Source organism: Arachis hypogaea, chromosome 8 (assembly GCF_003086295.3).
Source record: "Arachis hypogaea cultivar Tifrunner chromosome 8, arahy.Tifrunner.gnm2.J5K5, whole genome shotgun sequence".
Classification (NCBI taxonomy): Eukaryota; Viridiplantae; Streptophyta; class Magnoliopsida; order Fabales; family Fabaceae; genus Arachis; species Arachis hypogaea.
This window is the reverse complement of record NC_092043.1, coordinates 4,422,042-4,443,930: the sequence shown is the minus strand read 5'-3', so window position 1 is coordinate 4,443,930 and position 21,889 is coordinate 4,422,042. Positions and strand designations below refer to the sequence as shown.

At 36.1% G+C, this 21,889-nt stretch overlaps 1 protein-coding gene and 1 non-coding gene across 6 annotated transcripts; both read left to right on the top strand.

Annotated features, from left to right (window-relative positions):
- The first annotated feature begins 3,170 nt into the window (after positions 1-3,170).
- LOC112708524 (small nucleolar RNA R71) lies at positions 3,171-3,274 on the top strand. Its single transcript, XR_003156378.1, has one exon. It is a non-coding gene; the product is annotated as a small nucleolar RNA R71 (small nucleolar RNA).
- A 1,922-nt stretch (positions 3,275-5,196) lies between these two features.
- LOC112705748 (probable methyltransferase PMT10) lies at positions 5,197-15,623 on the top strand. 5 transcript variants are annotated; one of them, XM_025756685.3, is made up of 10 exons: positions 5,214-6,195; positions 6,593-6,742; positions 6,825-7,095; positions 7,350-7,460; positions 11,751-11,910; positions 12,363-12,620; positions 12,748-12,870; positions 14,971-15,048; positions 15,139-15,194; positions 15,281-15,623. In XM_025756685.3, the coding sequence occupies exons 1-10, from the start codon at positions 5,569-5,571 to the stop codon at positions 15,283-15,285; spliced, it is 1,839 nt and encodes a 612-aa protein (XP_025612470.1). In that variant the 5' UTR covers positions 5,214-5,568; the 3' UTR covers positions 15,286-15,623. The 5 variants fall into 5 exon arrangements, with proteins under 5 accessions (XP_025612467.1, XP_025612470.1, XP_025612469.1 ...); XM_025756682.3 differs by having other exon boundaries at positions 5,197-6,195; positions 15,139-15,623; XM_025756684.3 differs by having other exon boundaries at positions 12,363-12,524; positions 15,139-15,623.
- Positions 15,624-21,889: the final 6,266 nt, after the last annotated feature.

The window sequence follows — 21,889 nt, the reverse complement described above, 5'->3', positions numbered from 1 at the left end:
TTAACTTCTACGTTAACTAAGTTAACGTAGGCAAAAGTCCCACCTGGCAGCCTGACCATGCCTTCTTCAAACATGCATAACTTGAGCCACAAAGCTCCAAATGAGGTGATTCCAGTGGCATTGGAAAGTAGGATTCCAGAGCTTTCCAAGCATATATGGAACTACATGATTTACACTAAATTTGAGGGAGCAAATCTGCCCCGAAAGTGCAAAGATGAACATGGTATCAACCTGTAGTAAGGCCAACTGACCTCTTCACCTTCCAGGAAGTGTAACTCGAGTTTTAGAGCTCCAAATGATGCGCTTCCAAAGGCGTTGGAAAGTAGACATCCATAGCTTTCCAATAATATATAATAGTATGGGGTGGACATTGATTTTAAGCTCCAGAACTTGGAAATATTAAGCCCCTGGTCGCTAGCGTTATTGGGACTCACGTTTTCCATTAACGCTAGCGACTATGCCAGCGACCATGTCCACTTCAAAAGAGTAAAACTTGAGTTACAGAGATTCAATTGAGGTGATTCCAGTTGCATTAGAAAGCTGACATTCAGAGCTTTCCAAAGATATATAATAGTCTATAGTGGGCATGAAATTGAAGCACAAACAAGATGCATCTTTTAAGCCCCAAAAACACCAACTGGGCAGCATTTCACCATGGGCCTCAATTTGATCACTTCTCTTTCAAGGACCACCCAACCTCAAGGAAGCAAGCCCACAAGTGTCAACCAATCAAGGCCATAAGAAGAATCTAGAATAGGAATTTTCATTTCATTGTAATTTGCTTTTAATTTCATTTTGTAATTTAGGAGAGCCTATATAAAGGCCTTAGTTTGTACATTCAAGGGAGAGACGGGAATTCTGGAATTGGGGGGATTGAAGAGGGGTCTTCGGACTCCCTCCCCTCACACACTTTTCCTTCTCTTTCTTTTCTTTGTACTTTTCATTTATGAATTTTGAAGTTGTCATTTTAGTTTTAATCTTCATCTTTACTTTTCTGCACTTTCTTTCTTTTCTATTTTGGTAGAGCAATGATCAACTAACTCTTTCCATTAGGTTAGAGAGCTCTATTGTGATACAATGGATCAATATTAGTTTTCATTCTTCTTCTTCTATCTTTTCTCTTGATTTTACTAGAGAGCTTTCGATCTTTATCCAATTGGGTAGTTATCTTGGAAAAGAAGCTATTCATACTTGGATCTCTTCTGAACCTTGGAAGAGGAATGAAGAGATCATGCTAGAAATGCTTTCTTATGCTGGACCAAATTGGGTTTGGATGGATATGTGACTATAATCCTACCAACACTTGATTTGGGAATGCATGTGGTATAATCAGTGACCATACTTCATCTCTTCTCATGAGCAATTGACCAAGGAATTGGCTATTGATCAAGATTTGAGAGATTGAATTCCAAGGAATTGGGATCCAATCACTTAAGATTGCCAAGGAGATCAATGAATGCATTGATTGAGGAAGAAGATGAGAATGAACTTGATCTGGAGGATTGCAATACCTCTTGATCCTAATGTTCATTTTATTTTTAGTTCTTACATTTACTTTTCTTGCCATTTTACTTCTCTGCACTTTATTGCTTTCTTTACTTTTATGCCATTTACATTTCTTTGTTGCTTATCACTCCAATATGATTTGTCTAACTAGGATAATCAATTAACCATTGATTGCTTAATCCGTTAATCTCTGTGGGATTCGACCTCACTCTTTTGTGAGTTATTACTTGACGACAATTCGGTATACTTGCCGAAGGGAGATTTGTTGAGAGACAAGTTTTTCGCGCATCACCTTTTGCGTCTGTCACTACGCCCAACACTCGCGAGTTTGAAGCTCGTCACAGCCATTCAATCCCTGAATCCTACTCGGAATACCACAGACAAGGTTTAGACTTTCCGGGTTCTCAAGAATGGCCGCCAATGGATTCTAGCTTATACCACGAAGATTCTGATTAAGGAATCCAAGAGATACACACTCAATCGAAGGTAGAACGGAGGTGGTTGTCAGGCACACGTTCATAGGTGAGAATGGTGATGAGTGTCACGGATCATCACATTCATCAGGTTGAAGAACAAGTGGTATCTTAGAATAGAAGCAAGCGTGATTGAATGAAAAATAGTAGTAATTGCATTAATTCATCAAGACACAGCAGAGCTCCTCACCCCCAACCATGGGGTTTAGAGACTCATGCCATAGAAGATACAGTATGAAACGTGTAATGTGTCATGAGATAAAGATACAATAGCAAAAAGTCCTATTTATAGTGAACTAGTAACCTAAGGTTTACAAGAATGAGTAAATGACGTAAAAATCCACTTCCGGGGTCCACTTGGTGTGTGCTTGGGCTGAGCATTGAAGCTTTCATGTATAGAGACTTTTTCTGGAGTTAAACACCAGCTTTTGTGCCAGTTTGGGCATTTAACTCCAACTTTTGTGCCACTTCCGGCGTTAAACGCCGGGAATTCTAAAGCTGATTTGAAACGCCGATTTGGGCCATCAATCTTGGGCAAAGTATGGACTATTATATATTGCTGGAAAGCCCAGGATGTCTACTTTCCAACGCAGTTAAGAGTGCACCAATTGGACTTCTGTAGCTCTAGAAAATCCACTTCGAGTGTAGGGAGGTCAGAATCCAACAGCATCTGCAGTCCTTTTTCAGCCTCTGAATCAGATTTTTGCTCAGGTCCCTCAATTTCAGCCAGAAAATACCTGAAATCACAGAAAAACACACAAACTCATAGTAAAGTCCAGAAAAGTGAATTTTAAATAAAAACTAAGAAAAATATAATAAAAACTAACTAAAATGTACTAAAAACATACTAAAAATAGTGCCAAAAAGCGTATAAATTATCCGCTCATCAAGAACTCACTACTAAAACTTGCATTCCTCCTAGATGTTCAGTAATTGCATTGATTTGTTGGGACAAGACTTTGTTCTAAGCCAAAATGGTATCCAAAGCATCTAATTCCATGACTCATTTCCTCATTGATCTTTCATTGGAATAGATGTATTGATTGTTGGCTACCATTTTCAATCAACTCCAGTGCTTCATCAGTGATTTTTTTCATATGCAAAGATCCTCCAGTCAAGTTATCTAATGAAACTTGTGAGGCATGGGTGATCCCATTATAGAATATCTGGAGTTGGACCCAGTCGGCAAACATGCCCAGAGGGCACTTCCTAAACATCTCTTTGTTTCTCTCCCAAGCTTCATAGAGGGACTCTCCTTCGTCCTGTCTGAAGGTCTAAATGTCTGTTCTAAGCTTAGTCAACCTCTGAGGTGGGAATAACTTATTTAAGAACTTAGTGACTAAGTCCTCCCACATGGCTTTGCTTTCTTTGCACTAATTGTTTAGCCACTGCTTAGCCCGATCGCTCATAGCAAAAAGGAAATGCAATAGTCGATAAAACTCAGGTGGGATGCCATTTGTCTTGATAGTGTCACAGATTTGGAGGAAGTTAGAGATAAACAAATTAGGATCTTCCTGCGGGGCTCCTGCTAAATTGACAATTTTATTGAACCAATGTGACAAGTTGAGGCTTCAGTTCAAAATTATTGGCATTGACAGTAGGTGTAACAATGCTACTTCCACAAATCCCTGGATTGGGGGTACTGAAAGATCCAAGGGTCATCCTAGGTGGAGGAGTATTAGCATTGTTGTTTGCATTCTTAGCCATGTTTTGTTCAGATTCTTTTTTAACTACTTCTTCAATGACTTCTTCAACTCTTTAATCTCTAGCTTATTTTCTTTGTCACCAAAGAGTTCTTTCTATCTCAGGATTGTAGTGAAGATGCTCTTTATCCCTGTTGTTCTGCATAGATACAAAAACAACATGAAAATTAAATTGGAACTCCCTTCACAATGACGAAGGAAATTCTTAGGGGAAAAAGTAAAACAAAAATAGTAAATGAATAAAAGCTAAAAAGGTCTAATCTAGGTAATTAATTGGTTGGTAGTTTGTTAACCACGATTAATCTCCAGCAATGGTGTCAAAAATTTGATGCAGACAATACTACCAGCAAGTGCACCAGGTCGTACTAAGTAATAAACACAAGGTGATTGAGTGTCAATCCCATGAGGATTAACATATTAAGCAAGTAATAGTTAACCGATTAATCTAGTCAAACAATCAAAGTTAGGTTTTTCGAAAAGCTTGAACATAAACAACAATGTAACAAAAGCAAACAATGAGTATTGAAAAGTAATATGATTAAAAGAGTTAAGCTTTTAGAGATGTTGAGACGTTCGAATCAATAATTTTCACTTTTCATCATGATTATGCAAAGATATTTCCATGGCAAATTATTAGTAATTAAATCTCAAGCCCCTGGTAATTCAATTTCTCTTTAACCTAATTAATCGCTAATTCCTTAGTCAATTACTTAAAAAAAGAGTTAAGCACGTTCACTGATTCATAAACCACATAATTCATAAGAATCTCCCTTCGTTGATTCAATGTCACTTATCAAGTCTAGTTTCAAAACTTAAGAGTTGTGAGAATTGGTTTTTAAAATCAATTCAATTAATCAACTTTTCTAAGATGTTAAAAGAATTCAAATCAAGAAGAAAAAGTGGATTACCAAAATCAAGAAACAAAAGGAAAAGAAGAAGAAGACAGTCAAATGTTAAGGCTTAAATAATTTTTTGTACTTCATTGTTGCTTGTTGAAGATGCTTTACTCCTTCATACACCAAACGAAAACTTGAAAAAAATGGAGGTTATGAAACTCTACTACAAATCAAGGGCCAAGAACAAAACTTAAAGCCAAAGTATTGATGAATGACTCAGATCCAAAATTAAAAAGTTGCTTTGTTCCTGATCACATCGTGAAGAGACAAAATAAAATTATCTTTTAAAATTTTATCTTGACACACCAAACAACAACTAACTTCCTAGTCGAGTCAAAAGCAATAGCAAAAAATTTAAAAAAGAGGTCATAGATTCAATCCTTTTTTAAGCCATTTACAAAGCTTCACTTATAGATATTAGTGTTCTTTAAATTATTTTATTTATAAAATATAAATAAAAAATATATTAATAATTAAAGAATTATATAAGTATATTTTAGAAAGATATCGTTGATAAATAAGTTAGTCTATCGTAATCTTTCGAAAAACTATCACGAATCGAAACGGGTATTGTGAAAAAAATTTGGTAAAACCGAAGGGTGCATAAAATTGTTTAGAGACCTGGTTGCTCATACAAACCTTTACGTAGAAAGTTTAATAACAAAGTCAAATACTTCCGATAAGTGAGCTGAATGACTTGAGAAGAACCTTAGACTAAACAAGCTCAGATTTCATAAGTCAACGGGCAAACGCACAAGACTCGAAGACAAGGTTCCTATGGTCATGTTTCGTTGAGCTGCTCCTCAGTTGAAAACTTGAAGTATCACTCTTCCTTAAGGTGTTCACATTATTCGTGTGTCCCACCACCCCTCTAAAAATATCTCTCTCTCTCTCACCCTCTGTCATTTTGTTCTTTTCCAATCTCCAACATCATTGTCCCAGCACACGAACTCCCCCACCGCGCTAACACGCGAACGTTCATCGGGGACGATGAAATTCTTGGGCACCTCATGGTCCATAGACATTCCCAAAACCTCTTCATTTGTTAAAGTCACGGCCCTTGCACTCTTCTCCCTCGCCCTCCTCATCCTCTTCACCCGTTACTCCACCACCTACTTTTTCCTCCCTTTCTCCTCCGATGCCGCTGTCTCCGTCAATGCCTCATCTTCTGCTGTCGTGGTTCCCTCTCCTTCTCCACCACCACCACCGAACATCATCCTTACTCCTCCGTCGCCCTCCCCAGTGGTGGAGACGACGGGTCTGCTGGACGAAGACGGCATAATGACAGACAATTTCACCGTCGGCGACTCTTCGGATTTGCGCTTGCCAGAGGATTTTGGGAACTCCAGCTATTTGCGAGGGGCGAGCGAACGTGAGCGTGTTGGCGGCGGGGCCCGTGCAAGGTTGTCAGTGGAGAGCTACAAGGTGTGCGATCAGCGAATGGTGAATTATGTGCCGTGTTTGGACCGCACGAGTGCTATTGCGAAGATGAGTTCGAGCGAGAAAGGGGAGAAGAACGAGCGGCACTGCACGGCCGAAGGGAAGGGGTTGAATTGCTTGGTGCCTAGGCCAAAAGGGTACCGAAGGCCCATCCTTTGGCCCAGGAGTAGAGATGAGGTACTTTCCGGGTTCCGGACTATGTAAATTTTCATTCGTTACAATGGCGCTTTGTTGCTTCGCCTCTGCACTTGTTTGATAAATGTTGTGAGTAAACAGATTTTTGTGATGTTATTTCTGTTTTTGGAGATGAAGGCGGTGTTATCGTTTTTGCGACAAACAATTTTTTGGTCATCTTCAATGAAAACAATCCAGGATTTTTTCTTTATCATTGCGATAAATCCGTTTATCTTCACTGTTTAGTCTTCTCTTCAGTCTTCCGACTCCAGCTGCAGAATCTAAATTTCTAGTCATCTATAGCTGAGTTGTAACTTTAACTTGCTTGTGAAATGACACTTTTTAATTAGTGTGTATTGTGACTTGTGAGAAATATTTGTTAACTTGTATTCAGTGACAGGTTTGGTTTGATAATATACCCCATATGCGTCTTGTTGAATATAAAGCTGGCCAGAATTTGATATCAGTAAAGAAGGATAAATTTGTGTTTCCTAGCGATGGACTACAATTTATACATGGTGCTGACAAATATCTGGATCAAATTTCAGCGGTTAGTTTGTTAATTCAAGTTTAGCTAGTCTGGTAAATTTATGTCTTAAGACATTAAGGCACTGCTGAAATTGAATGTACAGATGGTTCCTGATATTGCATTTGGTTACAACACTAGAGTTGCTTTAGACATTGGCTGTGGGGTGGCAAGTTTTGGTGCATTTTTGATGCAACGTAATGTGACCACTCTTTCAATAGCAACTAAAGATATTCATGAAAATCAGATTCAGTTTGCCCTAGAGCGCGGTGTGCCTGCCATGGTAGCAGTTTTTGCTACTCACCGCATGTTGTTCCCTACCCAGGCTTTTGACCTGATCCATTGTTCAAGATGTAAAGTGAACTTTACCTGTGATGGTACTCTATTGTTCTTTTTGTTTTAAACCATTTTACACCCTATATTAAGCATCTAACAGTGAATTGTAGTTGAATGTCTAACATGACTAGGTGTTGACTTGTGCTTAAGGATGACAACATTCCTTAGTTTCAAACTTACACTATATTTTTACATAATTTTCACACCAAATAAATTGAAAGAAAAAATTAACACTTATGCTTTAATGGCTATACATATTTGCACTAATTTCATAATTTCTGTTGTTATAATGGAGATGGAATTTTGCTTCTTGAGGTCGATAGGCTTCTAAGGGCAGGTGGCTACTTCGTCTGGGCAGCACAACCTGTTTTCAAACATGAAGAGATCCTTCAAGAACAATGGAAAGGTAACTCAATGTCTGTGATTTTTGCCAAAATAGTTAAAAATATAATTAGTCAAATATCTACTTTTTCAGTTTTTCTACCTTTGTTTAGTTAACATCACTTGTAACAACCCAAATCTGAGTAGAAAATTGTTCTAGTTGAGTTCAGTTAAAGTCCAGAAACTTGTAAAACTGAGGTCATTCTAATGAGTCAAAATTGTATAAAAATAATATTAGAATTTAAATCAGGAAAGGAAAAACATAGCATTGTTTGTTAACTACTAACCATTACCCTTGGAGTGAGTCGGTAATGAGTTATTCACTGACATTAATTACCTTAAGTTATAAGGATAAATATTTTGACCTAACTCTTTCATTTCATCTGTGTAAGATTGAACAATTAATGTGAAAAGTTAATCAACCAAACTTATGATGCACGGACACTGACACAGACACGGGACACGACACGACACGGGACACACGGATACACGGATTTTAAAATCTTACAAGACACGGGGACACGGCATATATATAGAATATAAAGTATTTTCTAGATAAATTACAATGAATTTTTGATATTTTATTGCTGTTAAAATATAAAATAATTTTTTAACTGTTTTTAGTATCTTTTTTTAATTATATAAAAGTATCTAAAATATTTTTTGTTTTAATAAATTATAATATATATTATTTATAAACTCATTTCAACAATATACCTTAAGAATAAGGCTGGACACACAGACACGTGATGGTATTTAGGTGTGTCCAAGTATGTACGAAGAAGAATTTTTTATTTTTTATTAAAACACAGTTGGACACGGCAGACACGCGTGTTAGACGAGTGTCAATGAGTGTCGTGTCCGAAATGTGTCCGATACGCAGACACCGCAACTCAACGAAGTGTCGGTGCTTTATAGAACCAAACTAAGGAAGCTGTGCTTCGTTCTTCCGAGCAAGGGAAGGAACTGCGTGTTTTCTCCTCCATGTTCATCACATGCACATATACCCACATTTCCTTCAAACTTCTCCATCCTTCAATCTTCCCAATAAAGGATCAGATGTTCCTCACCTGACGTTGACCATGATTGAATTGGTGTTCACACTAGTTGATTGTGAGTTGGTAGGCATAGGAGAAACTTGACCTCCACTTCGTGTTGTAGACAACGATGCCTGTCCAACAACTCAAGGTGAGCTGGGCACCGTTTCGAAGACATCGAAACCGCTTAATGAGTACCTAATCTAAATTTGAACACCTCGTGAGCTAAGCTTCCATCAGATGTTCGGTTTCAAAACAAGAAAACATTATTGTTATCCTAGCTGGTCTTGGAAGTGAGTATGATGCATTTGTTACCTCCATAAACATGAAATCTGGACCTTTCTAGGTGCCTCAGATAGAGGCACACCTCATGACGGCCAATTCTCAAGCTGAACTCAATCCGAGGCACTTCTCTGCTCCATCCCTTTTGGCGTACATTACGTCTCAATCCTTCACCAACTTCAGAGGTGGATGCGGAGACTGCCGTTGGGCAGTTTGTTGGACGTGGTGGCTAGGAATGTAGTGGCCGCTCCAATAGAAACTCAACTAGTTGTCGGCTTTGCAAGAAGTTGGGTCATTCCAGCTTTAACTACTGGCATAGGATAGATTGGGATTTCCAACCTTTTCTTCCTCCAACTCCACCATATGCTAGTTAAATATTCACTATGCTTCATAATGCTAATTACAATTTTAATCTTCCCACACTTGAAACACTACATTACATCTCAATCATGCATGTGCATCATCCACATTCTTCAAAATCACTCTCCATCCCACACTAGACATGCTCCTGCTGGGTTCCTATACCTTCAAATATTGGTCAACACTATTTGGTCATTGTAGCTACACCTGAATCAGTTGTCAATTCGGCTTGGTTCCCAGATTCTGGAGCCACGACTCACATCACTCCAGAATAATTCAAATCTAATGGAAGCCTCACCATATCGTGGAAATGACCTCCATGTTGGCAATGGACAAGGTCTGTGTACTCTCACATTGGCAATTCCAATAAATAAATAATGTCTACTGAAAATAAATAATGTACTTCATGTTCCACAAATCACTAAAAGTCTCTTATGTGTTAGCAAATTTGCTTTGTGCAATCATTGCTATTCTGAATTTTGGCCTTATGACTGCTGGGTGAAATTTCATGGGCTAAACCACAAAGTTTGAAGGGATGGTTGTATAGGTCCTCGAATTTCAGATACAACACCAGCAATTTTCTCAATCTCACTGATAGGAACTGAGATCTAGTAGAATTAGGAATTTTATTGATGAACTAGGGATTGTGAATTACAATCCCCTTAGTGAAGTATACTGTTGGAACTAACCAACTCTGGAGAGGATTTCCCTCTCCTGAACTAACAAACTGAACATATTTTTTTCTAACTGACTAAAAACTAAGTAATCCCTAGTATTTGTAGGCAGCAGCTAGGCCTAGCCCTACTGCTCCTAAACCTGCTAAACTAGCTTAAAAGGAACAAACAACTTGTTTCTATCATTCACTTTTCTAGGTTTTCAAAAGCAGAGAATCCTCATATGTTTCACTCTACTGTACAATCGAATAATTTTAGTCTTTGGCACCATAGGCTGATGCATGCTTCTCAAAATGTAGTTTGTGATGTATTAAAAACGTGTAAGGTTCCATTCATAAATAAAAATGTCTGATACTTGTTCTGCATGTTGTCTTGACAAGAATCCCTGATAATTGATTTGATCTTTTGGGTCCATCCCCATGGTCTCTACTAATGGAATAAATATTCTATAGCATTTATAGATGCACACACCATTTCTTTTTTTTTGAAAACCAAATCTGATGCCTTCCTTGCTTTATTGCAAGTTGAGGCTGCGGCTGTACTTTAGCTTGCGACAAGGTTAAAGCTGTACAATCAGATTGGGGTGGGGAATTTGGAGTCAAAATTTCAGCAGCAAGGCGTCAATCAGAGACTGATCAAAGTGATGTAGTGGAAAGATAGTGCATGCATCTCATTGAGACTGCCTGTACACTAGTAGCACATGCCTCAACGCCTCTATCTTTTGGGATGAGGCAGTAACAAACTGCGACTCACGCAATCAATAGACTGCCTCCCTCTCCTTTTGAATGCTTGTTTCACAAGAAACTAGACTATTCAAAATTCAAGGTCATTAGGTGTGCTTCCCCTTCTTAAGACCATGTGATAAAAACAAATTTGCATTTCATTATGCATAATACACTTTTCGGATGAAGTGAATCACTCAGTATATAAGCTGAGTCACTACCGAAAATGGCACTACTAGGCCCTACTAGATCCACATTGGATCTTATGCTTCAAAAACCTGATAAAAGACCAAAACACCCTCTTCCAGAAATAAAATTTACAACTAGAATTTACTCTACTTAAGGAACATCCCCACCAAAATTTAGGCCCAATTCACTTCTATATGAATTTTAGTGAATTTGCATAGTTACTGGACAAGGTGTTGTTATCTAAGTTTGCTGTTCTTGCTGTCTTGTTGCTGGTATATTCAAGTTTGGAAAGCGTGAGAAAGATTACTTTGAGAAATATGGTGATGTTTTGCTACTGTGCTTGCACATGTTCCTCCACTAGGAATGGAACTCTTGTGATTTAGTTGTTTTGTGTTGAATTGTGTTGCATAGAGATTTGAGAGATATTGCTTCAAACAAAGCTTAATCTTATTAGAAAGCAAAAAATAGTGAAACCAATAAAAGCACTAGGTCATCAACACCCTAGCACTTTGCTTAGTTGGAAATTAAAGATTGTTTGCATGATGATGATTAAACTGTGATATGAGCTCTCTTATGAATGATGATATGAATGGTTGATGAATAAAATAATGCTTTTGTTTAAAGTTAGGCGTGCTTGAAACCAGTAAAGTGAAGAACTTACATGGTACATTTTATTTTTATTTATGAATGATAATGTTATGATTAATCCTTTTATTGTAAATTCTTTTGGTTGTTGAATTCTTGCCGGATTTAACTGATTGTTATTGATTGGATCCATGCTTGCACATGAATAGATTAGAGTGTTTTCATGGCAAAGAAAATGTGGTGTTATGTGTAAAACATTAAGTATGAAATGTTCAACGTAAGGAAAGAAATATAAAACGAAAACAGCGAATTTATACCCATCTTAGCAAGCCCTAGGATCCCAAACACAGAAAGGCATTTTTCTAAATGTTGGTTGACATCTTTTGGTAGATTGAATGAATTGTTATGGTCTACCTTTTTTCTACCTCCTTTCTTCTACCATGACCTTTTTATTATGGCTCAACAGAAATTGAGGACCTGGCAAGTTCCATATGTTGGAAACTTGTAAAGAAGGAGGGATACATTGCTATATGGCAGAAACCTATGAACAATAGCTGCTACCATAGCCGTGACAATGCTGTTCATCCTCCTTTGTGTGAATCCAATGATGATCCAGATGATGTTTGGTAATTGCCAGATGTTTAAATTAACTTTACTTGAGTTATCCTTCAAATGTAATCTTCATGATTCATAAATTTGCCTAATAAGAATCACACCTGTTAAGCACTGATTACCATTTCAAAACAGAGAAGAAAAAAGAGAGAGAAGTTGCGGACAATTCCAAGATAGAAATTGTTTCTATCTTAGCTCTACACGTTAAAAATGCATATATAATAGCTTTTCTTATCAATTAGTATTTTATGTAATTCCTCCATTTCACATATGCATGTAAAATGAAACTGCCTTGAAGGAATCTATGTATAAAGGGCTAGAACCTCCTTGAAGAATCAACAACCAACTTTTAAAGGTCGCACAAAATTACATAAAAGTGAAAGTTATTTAGTAATCAACTTGACAAACTTTTCATGATTAGAATTATATTGAGTAAGCAAATGTTATACCTTGAAGCATTTTGCAGGTATGTTGGTCTGAAGGCATGCATCACTCAGTTACCTAGTAATGGATACGGAGCAAATGTTTCTAAGTGGCCTGCTAGACTTCATCAACCACCAGACAGACTTCAAAGCATCAAACACGATGCGTCTTTATCCAGAAAAGAACTTTTTCATGCCGAATCAAAGTATTGGAATGAAATAATTGATAGTTATGTCCGTGTTTTTCTATGGAAGGAGTACAATCTAAGAAATGTAATGGATATGAGAGCAGGATTTGGAGGGTGTGAAAGCATATTATATCTTGCTGTCGTTTTATTTATCTATGTTTTTTCCATCTTTTGTTTTTATGTATGTGTTTTTAGGTTTTGTATGAATAATTTTCTAACTTTTATTTTGATATATTTGCAGGTTTGCTGCAGCATTGCATGATCTCCAGATTGACTGTTGGGTTATCAATGTTGTTCCTGTGAACGGATTCAATACTTTGCCTATTTTATATGACCGTGGACTAATTGGAGTTATGCATGATTGGTATGCGAATTTCTTACTTCTTTTGAAACCGTTTCTTTTTCTTTATATTTTATATAAAATATTATGTTGTGCTAGAACTTAGAAATAAAGAAGATATCAAATAAATATCTGAGAATATCGAAGAATATCATATATAATCCCTTAGATTAGTTTTGATATTTCCTACCATTTCATATTTATTTCCTTCCTTGATTATGCTTAGGATTTAAACGTTATTATAAATACAGATGGTTATTTCTTTAACAATACATTCAGTCAGAATAATGTATCTCCTTTCATATACACTTAATGACGTAGTCATTCTCACAAAGTATATAAACTTTCTTTTGGAAGAATGTGAGTCAAGTTTTAATATCTACTTTTCAAGTTCTAATGAACATGAACAAGCTCTCGGATAGACATCTAAAATTTCAATATTGTTATTGTCTGGCTAAGATAAACTGCCCAGTGGGCTAAAAGTGTACAAAAGAAAGAAATTCAGGGGCAGTTTGAGTCTTGTTAGAAATCAGAATGTTGGAGCAAACACAGCTGGACCATCTAGGCCTAGTGAGGGAATTTGGGATGCATTCTGGCAGGTAGAGGACGTGTGCACAACATTTGCATTCAATTACAAGGAAGAGTCTGAGCACTTGAGCTCCTACAGTGCTCAGGAGCTCTTCTGTTGCTAATTCCTTCATTATTGTTTTCTTTCCCGCATTGAGGAGATCCTTTTGATTCAGTGGTGATAAATATACGAAAATGTTATATGTACTAACTCCCTAAATATAGAAGAATGTTGAATTACAAATAGGGGAGTATAAGTGTGATAGTTCCCAGATCAACGAAGGATTGCATTATGTAAGTTTGTATGAGCGTATAAGAAATAACATAAATGATATTTAGCATTCGAGAGGCCAATTCTCTCCCTTAATTATGACTCTACTCTTTTCCTGACCTCCCAATTGCTCCTCCCTTCTCTATTTATATCCTCCTGTCATGTCTAACAAACTCCCTAAAACTCGGTTCCCCCTACTCCCTAGACCTCTTTCCATTATTTTTTTCTTACCTCTCCTCATATATGTATATTGGAAACGAGTAATTTTCCCATTTTTCCCACGATCTTCCTTGCTGCTGATGTGTGTAACAATACCTCACTACCTCTTGAAGGTTCACCTTGAACTCAAGGTGAAAAAGGGAAAATACAGTCCAAATATTGTCAGCCAATTTCCAAGTGCTTTCAAAATCAGGGAGATCTTTCCATGAAGGATAGGGGTTGGCCTTCCCTCACAAAGTACCCCCAAGGAGCTGAATACTCAACATCCTTTTCCTCTTGTGCTATCCCATTAGGGAAGAAGATAACTACTGCAATTGTCTACTATCATTCTAGCATGTGCACCTTGGTAGAAATCAAAGTTCCTTGGATGGCAACCATCATTATCAATGACTTTCCCCATTAGTAACTTGCTAGTGCAGTCTGACTGGAAGAGTCTGGTGTGATGTTTCACCATAGTAACAAATACCATAGTTTTGGAGTTACAGTTTTCATCAAGGAATTCACATGCATCACACATTTGTTGCAGTTCCTTGTCTGAAATTCAAGTCAATAACTGATAGAGTGGCGCCACGTAACAGGTTTGGGCTATTTTACAAGAGGTACTCTATCCTATTAGTTGATGGTTAGCAATTTTAGCTGGCTGTTAGTTGGTTAGCTCTACTTCTAACTACCTATAAATAGTGTATTGTAATTGGTTGGGTTTTATGCTTTCTTTTTTTGTCAATTGTTAGAATTGGAAAGAAACTCTCTGAGTTGATAGTTCCATCTGTGTAAGAACCTTCCAGGGAGTGCAATTTGCAATCCCTGTGCATCAATAAAGTCCTAAAGTTCTGCTAGCTTCTGGGTCTATCAATAATGCCGTGTCTTGTGTACCCAGGGAATGTGGACTCTATATATTTATTTGATGGTGAAAGTATTATTTGATGAGCATTTTGGGGTTTTAATTCTATTTGTTGTCTCTCTCTCCCCCCCCCCCCCCCCCCCCAAAAAAGAAACCAAAATAAATAAATAAATCATGAATGCTAATGGTCTGTCCAAATGGTTGAAAGATTTTTCCCTGATGGCAGGTGTGAGCCGTTTGATACATACCCACGAACATATGATTTGCTGCATGCATCGGGTCTCTTTTCTATTGAAAAGAACAGGTAGGTGCAATTCTTTCCTTATTTATGTTGCTTAAAAGGTCCAGAGTCATCTTCCATACAGCTGTTGGGTAAATGATTTATTTGTCTCAGGAAAAAGTGTAATATGTCAACCATCATGCTAGAGATGGATCGGATGCTAAGACCAGGTGGGCATGTATATATACGTGACACAGTACATGTTATTAATGAACTTGATGAAATTGCAACTGCCATGGGATGGATGAATGTGCAGAATGACGTAGGCGAAGGTCCTAATACAAGTTGGAGGATATTAAGGTCTGAGAAGCACTTTTGACTAATCAATTGGCTTCTGCAGTTGCAACGAGAAATATCGCTGCAACTAACCCGTGCATTCTTCCTCAAAAGCAGGTAAATCTTTAGAAATCATAAATCTTTACTAGCCGCTATTCTTGTAAATATGTACTTTAAATGTTCGTTGTCCTGTGGTCAGTCTCTATGGCAGCAGAGATGTTCTGTTAATTTAATTCTGTCTCATGTGATGTATCCTATAACTGTTGTAAATGAAAATAGCAAATCTGTCAATATCTCAAGTGTCAACAGATATGTTAAAATGATGATGATGATGTCTAATATCTCTTGGATGTTAATTTTACCAGTTGTAAACCTGCATCTCTTGTCGCGAGATTAATTTCGACAGATATTCACTTTTGCCCTCTTGTGTAATTACCCAACTTCAGTCTCTACAGATTTTAAAATAGGACATTTTAATCTTTCAGATTTTAAAATACACAATAATTTCTAACATTTATTTCGAGTGGACAATGTAGTCTACCTCCAATTTGATCCTAAGAGTGAAGTAGCAGTCCCTGAAGAGTTTAAAAACTCTCAAAACCACCCCTGAAAAATTTTAAAAATTCCAAATAGTTGTTTCAGTTAAACGGATAAAATTAGAGAGAGACTATATTGTTTAATGGAGATAAACTTTAAGAACTATTTTGTGTATTTTGAAACCTAAGGGACTAAAGTGTTTGATGTTAAAAACTTCAGGGACTAATTTGGATAATTACTCATAAAACTTTTACTCATTGACCGAGGATGCATACATTTAATCTTCGATGTGAAAATTAGGATTGCCACCATCGGCAATATATTTAGTTATACTTATAACTGCTGAGGGTAAATTGAGTTTTCATAACCCTTTTTTGGAATATCTAAAATGAGCTCAAATAATTTTGTGCGCATTAAATGCGCCACTTTTATAAACTGTTGGATTTTGTTAAATAAAAATCAAAGACGGTTATAAAACGAGTATTGATGGACTTTAATAATTACAAAATACGTTAGTGTATAAATAAATATCTTTTAATATACAATACTTTAAATAATGAGTTAATTTTTTCTTTTAAATAAATAAGTATAAAGCATATAAATATGTAAAAGTATAAATTTTTTTTATTCATTATGTTCAATTATTATGTAGGAAAATTTTTATAATGTTAAAAGAGAAAATTATACTTTTTATCATGGTTTTAAAAATCGGATTGAACCAACCAGTCAAACAGGTCTAATCAGAAACCAAGAGTCTCAATGGTTCGGTCCATCAAGAGAAATTGCCATCCAAAAACTGTGTGAGAATCATTGAACTTGCCATGAATTGGTCGATCAGACAGAATTGAGACTCGTCAATTTTCATGAAATGCTGCTGTTTTATGTTTTATTAAAAAAAAAAACAAAAGCAATCCGATTCCTTTCTTATTCTCCCCGCGACTCAGCCTTTTCCTCCTTTTATTTCCTTTAGAATTCATAACCTTGCACTCCCCTCAACCAAAAAAAAATCCTAGACATCTAGTATTTACCAATGTTGCCGCAAGGAGTGCAACATTGCCACTATAATGCCCCTTTTCTCTACATAGTTAACAACAACAACAACAACAACAATAACAACAAAGCTTGTTCCACTAGGTAGGGTCGGCTACTGGTGCACGAAATTGTGATCATCAACAATGGCGCCAAAAACTTGGTAGCGCTCTCAAACGTGAATCACACTTTGTCACAACTCTGCACAACTAACCAGCAAGTGCACTGGGTCGTCCAAGTAATACCTTACGTGAGTAAGGGTCGATCCCACGGAGATTGTTGGTATGAAGCAAGCTATGGTCATCTTGTAGATCCCAGTCAGGCTAATTCAAATGTATTAAGAGATTATAGTGGACGAAAATAAAATAAAATAGGATAGAGATACTTATGTAGATTCATTGGTGGGAGTTTCAGATAAGCGTCTGAAGATGCTGTATGGCTCTAGGACGTCTGTTTTCCTACTGCCTTCCTTCAATCCTTCTTTCTCCTTTCCATGGCAAGCTGTATGTAGGGCATCACCGTTGTCAATGGCTACATCCCATCCTCTCAGTAAAAATGGTCCAAATGCTCTGTCACAGCACGGCTAATCATCTGTCGGTTCTCGATCATGTTGGAATAGAATCCCTTGATTCTTTTGCGTTTGTCATCACGCCCAGCAATCGCGAGTTTGAAGCTCGTCACAGTCATTCAATCCCGGAATTCTACTCGGAATACCACAGACAAGGTTAGTCTTTCCGGATTCCCATGAATGCCGCCATCAATTCTAGCTTATACCACGAAGATTCTGATTAAGGAATCCAAGAGATATGCGCCCGGTCTAAGGTAGAACGGAAGTGGTTGTCAGTCACGTGCGTTCATAGGCGAGAATGATGATAAGTGTCACGGATCATCACATTCATCAAGTTGAAGTGCAACGAATATCTTAAAACAATAATAAGTCGAATTGAATAAAAAATAGAAGTACTTGCATTAAAACTCGAGGTACAGCAGAGCTCCGCACCCTTAATCTATGGTGTGTAGAAACTCCACCGTTGAAAATACATAAGTGATGAAGGTCTAGGCATGGCCGAGAGGCCAGCCCCCAAAACGTGATCACAGGATCAAAAATGCAATCCAGGATGAAAATATAATAGTAAAAAGTCCTATTTATACTAGACTAGCTACTAGGGTTTACAAAAGTAAGTAATTGATGCAGAAATCCACTTCCAGGGCCCACTTGGTGTGTGCTTGGGCTGAGCTTGAACTTTACACGAGCTAAGGCTTCTATTGGAGTTGAACGCCAAGTTGTAACATGTTTTTGGCGTTCAACTCTGGTTCGTGATGTGTTTTTGGCGTTTGACTCCAGAATGCAACGAGAACTGGTGTTGAGCGCCAGTTTGCGTTGTCTAATCTCGAATAAAGTATAGACTATTATATATTGTGGGAAAGCTCTGGATGTCTACTTTTCAACGCCGTTGAGAGCGAGCCATTTGAAATTTTGTAACTCTAGAAAATCCATTTTTAGTGTAGGGAGGTCAGAATCCAACAGCATCAGCAGTCCTTTGTCAGCCTTTTATCAAAGTTTTGCTCAGGTCCCTCAATTTCAGACAGAAATTACCTGAAACCACAGAAAAACATACAAACTCATAGTAAAGTCCAGAAATGTGAATTTAGCATAAAAACTAAAGAAGACATCCCTAAAAGTAGCTAGATCCTACTAAAAACTACCTAAAAACAATGTCAAAAAGCGTATAAATTATCCGCTCATCACAACACCAAACTTAAATTGTTGCTTGTCCCCAAGCAACTGAAAATCAAATAGGATAAAAAGAAGAGAACATACTATAAATTTCAGAATATCAATGAATATTAGTTCTGATTAGATGAGCGGGACTTGTAGCTTTTTGCTTCTGAACGGTTTTGGCATCTCACTTTATCCTTTGAAGTTTAGAATGATTGGCTTCTATAGGAACTTAGAATTTCAGATAGTGTTATTGAATCTCCTAGTTAATTTTTTTGATTCTTGAACACGGCTACTTTTATGAGTCTTGGCCGTGACCCTAAGCACTTTGTTTTCTAGTATTACCACCAGATACATAAATGCCACAGACACATGACTGGGTGAACCTTTTCAGATTGTGACTCAGCTTTGCTAAAGTCCCCAGTTAGAGGTGTCCAGAGTTCTTAAGCATACTCTTTTTGCTTTGGATCACGACTTTAACCACTCAGTCTCAAGCTTTTCACTTGGACCTGCATGCCACAAGCACATGGTTAGGGACAGCTTGAATTAGCCGCTTAGGCCTGGATTTTATTTCCTTGGGCCCTCCTATCCATTGATGCTAAAAGCCTTGGATCCTTTTTACCCTTGCCTTTTGGTTTTAAGGGCTATTGGCTTTTTCTGCTTGCTTTTCTTTTCCTTTCTATTTTTTTTTCACCACTCTTCTTTTTTTTTTTTCAAGTTTTTGCTTTTTCACTGCTTTTTCTTGCTTCAAGAATCAATCTCATGATTTTTCAGATTGTCAATAACATTTTTCTTTGTTCATCATTCTTTCAAGAGCCAACAATTTTAACATTCATACGCAACAAGATAAAAAATAAGCACTGTTCAAGCATTCATTCAGAAAACAAAAAGTATTGTCACCACATCAATATAATTAAACTAAATTCAAGGATAATTTCGAAACTCATATACTTCTTGTTCTTTTGAATTAGAAACATTTTTCATTTAAGAGAGGTAAAGGATTCATGGAATTATTCATAGCCTTAAGACATAGTTACTAAATACTAATGATCATGTAATAAAGACACAAACATAGATAAACATATAACATAAAAAAAATGAAAAGCATAAAAAAATTTAAGAACAAGGAATGAGTCCACCTTAGTGAGGGTGGCGCCTTCTTGAAGGACCATTGATGTCCTTGAGCTCTTCTATGTCTCTTCCTTGTCTTTGTTGCTCCTCCTTAGTGATTTTGGTGCTCCTAATAATTATGTGAAGGAAAATGTATCCCCTGAGGTATCTCAGGGATTTCTTGATGAAGGAATTCCTCATGTTCTCTTGATGTGCAGTCAAATGCTCTTCTACTAAGCTATGGACCCTTGAGATGAATCTCTCCATCTCCCATGACTTGGAGGTGGAAGCTTTTTGTCTTCTATTTTCTCTTTTTTTTTTTCTTTTTTTTTTCTTTTGAGGTTTCTCTGGCCTTAGGTGTAGTATAATCACCAAGCATCCTCCTTGCATTGTTATTATTTTCGGCTGCCATCTCCTCTTCTTTTTCGAAAATTTCTGTAAAGTTTTCTCTGAATTGTTGAATTTTAGTTTCTCTTGACTTCCTCTTCAGAGTCCTTTCAGGTTCAGGATCTGCTTCAATAAGAATGTTCTTGTCCTTGCTCCTGCTCATATAAAAAAGAAGGGAATAGAAAATAATAATAGGGATCCTCTTTGTCCAGATATAGAGGTTCTTTTATGTGAGTAGAAAAGAAGAAGAATAGGAAGGAGAAGAGGAAAATTCGAACTCAGAGAGAGGGGGGTTCGAATTTTAGGATGAAGAAAAGTGTTTGTAAATAAATAAAATAAATAGAAAGAGGTGAGAGGGATAGAAATTCGAAAAATAAATTTTGAAAAAGGGATAGTAATTTTTGAAAATTAAAATGAAATAAAATTAAAATTAAAATTTGAAATAATTAGTTAATTAGAAGAATTTTGAAAAAGAGGAAGGTAATTTTCGAAAATTAGAGAGAAAAAATTAGTTAGGTGGTTTTGAAAAAGTTAAAAGATAAAACAAACAAATAAATCAATTAGTTAGTTAAAAAAGATTTGAAAATTAATTTTGAAAAGATAAGAAGTTAGAAAAGATTTTTGAAATTAAAGTTTGAAAAAAATATGATATGAAAAGATATGATTAAAAATATATGATTTTAAAAATATATGATTTTGAAAAGATAAGATTGAAAAGATATTTTTGAAAAGATATGATTTTAAAAGATATGGTTTTAAAAAGATATGATTGAAATTAGTTTTGAAAAAGATTTGAATTTTAAAATCACAATTAATGACTTGACTCATAAGAAATCACAAGATATGATTCTAGAACTTAAAGTTTGAATCTTTCTTAATAAGAAAGTAACAAACTTGAAATTTTTGAATCAAAACATTAATTGTTGATGATATTTTCGAAAATATGATGTAAAGATAAGAAAAATATTTTGAAAATATTTTGAAAAAGATTTTTGAAATTTTCGAATATGATAAAAAAATAGAAAAGATATGATTTTTGAAAAAGATTTTAAAAAGATAAGATTTAAAAAGATAAGATATTTATTTATTTATTTTTTTATTTTTGAATTTTTTTATGATGAGAGAGAAAAACACTAAAAATACTCAATGCATGAAAATTTTGGATCAAAACACATGATGCATGCAAGAACACTATGAATGTCAAGATGAACACCAAGAACACTTTGAAGATCATAATGAACATCAAGAACATATTTTTGAAAAATTTTCAATGTAAAGAAAACATGCAAGACACCAAACTTAGAAATCTTTCATGTTCAGACACTATGAATACAAAAATGCACATGAAAAACACCATACAACACAAAACAAGAAAATATGAAAACCAAACAAGAAAGTTCATCAAAAACAACTTGAAGATCATGATGAATGCAATGCATGAATGCAATTTTCGAAAAATGCATGATGAATATGCAATTGACACCAAACTTAAAACTTGACACAAGACTCTAACAAGAAATACAAAATATTTTTTATTTTTATGATTTTCTAATTTTTTTGTATTTTATTTTTATATTTTTTCGAAAATATATAGGAAAAATAAAATAAAAAATTCTAAATTTTTAATATGAATTCCAGAATCATGCAATGTTTGTCTAAAGCTTCGGTCCAGGAATTAGACATGGCTTAATAGCCAGCCAAGCTTTATGTGAAAGCTCCGGTCCAAAACACTAGACATGGCCAATAGCCAGCCAAGCTTTAGCATACAGCTAATATTCCAATTAACTTGTCTCTATGAAGATGGTT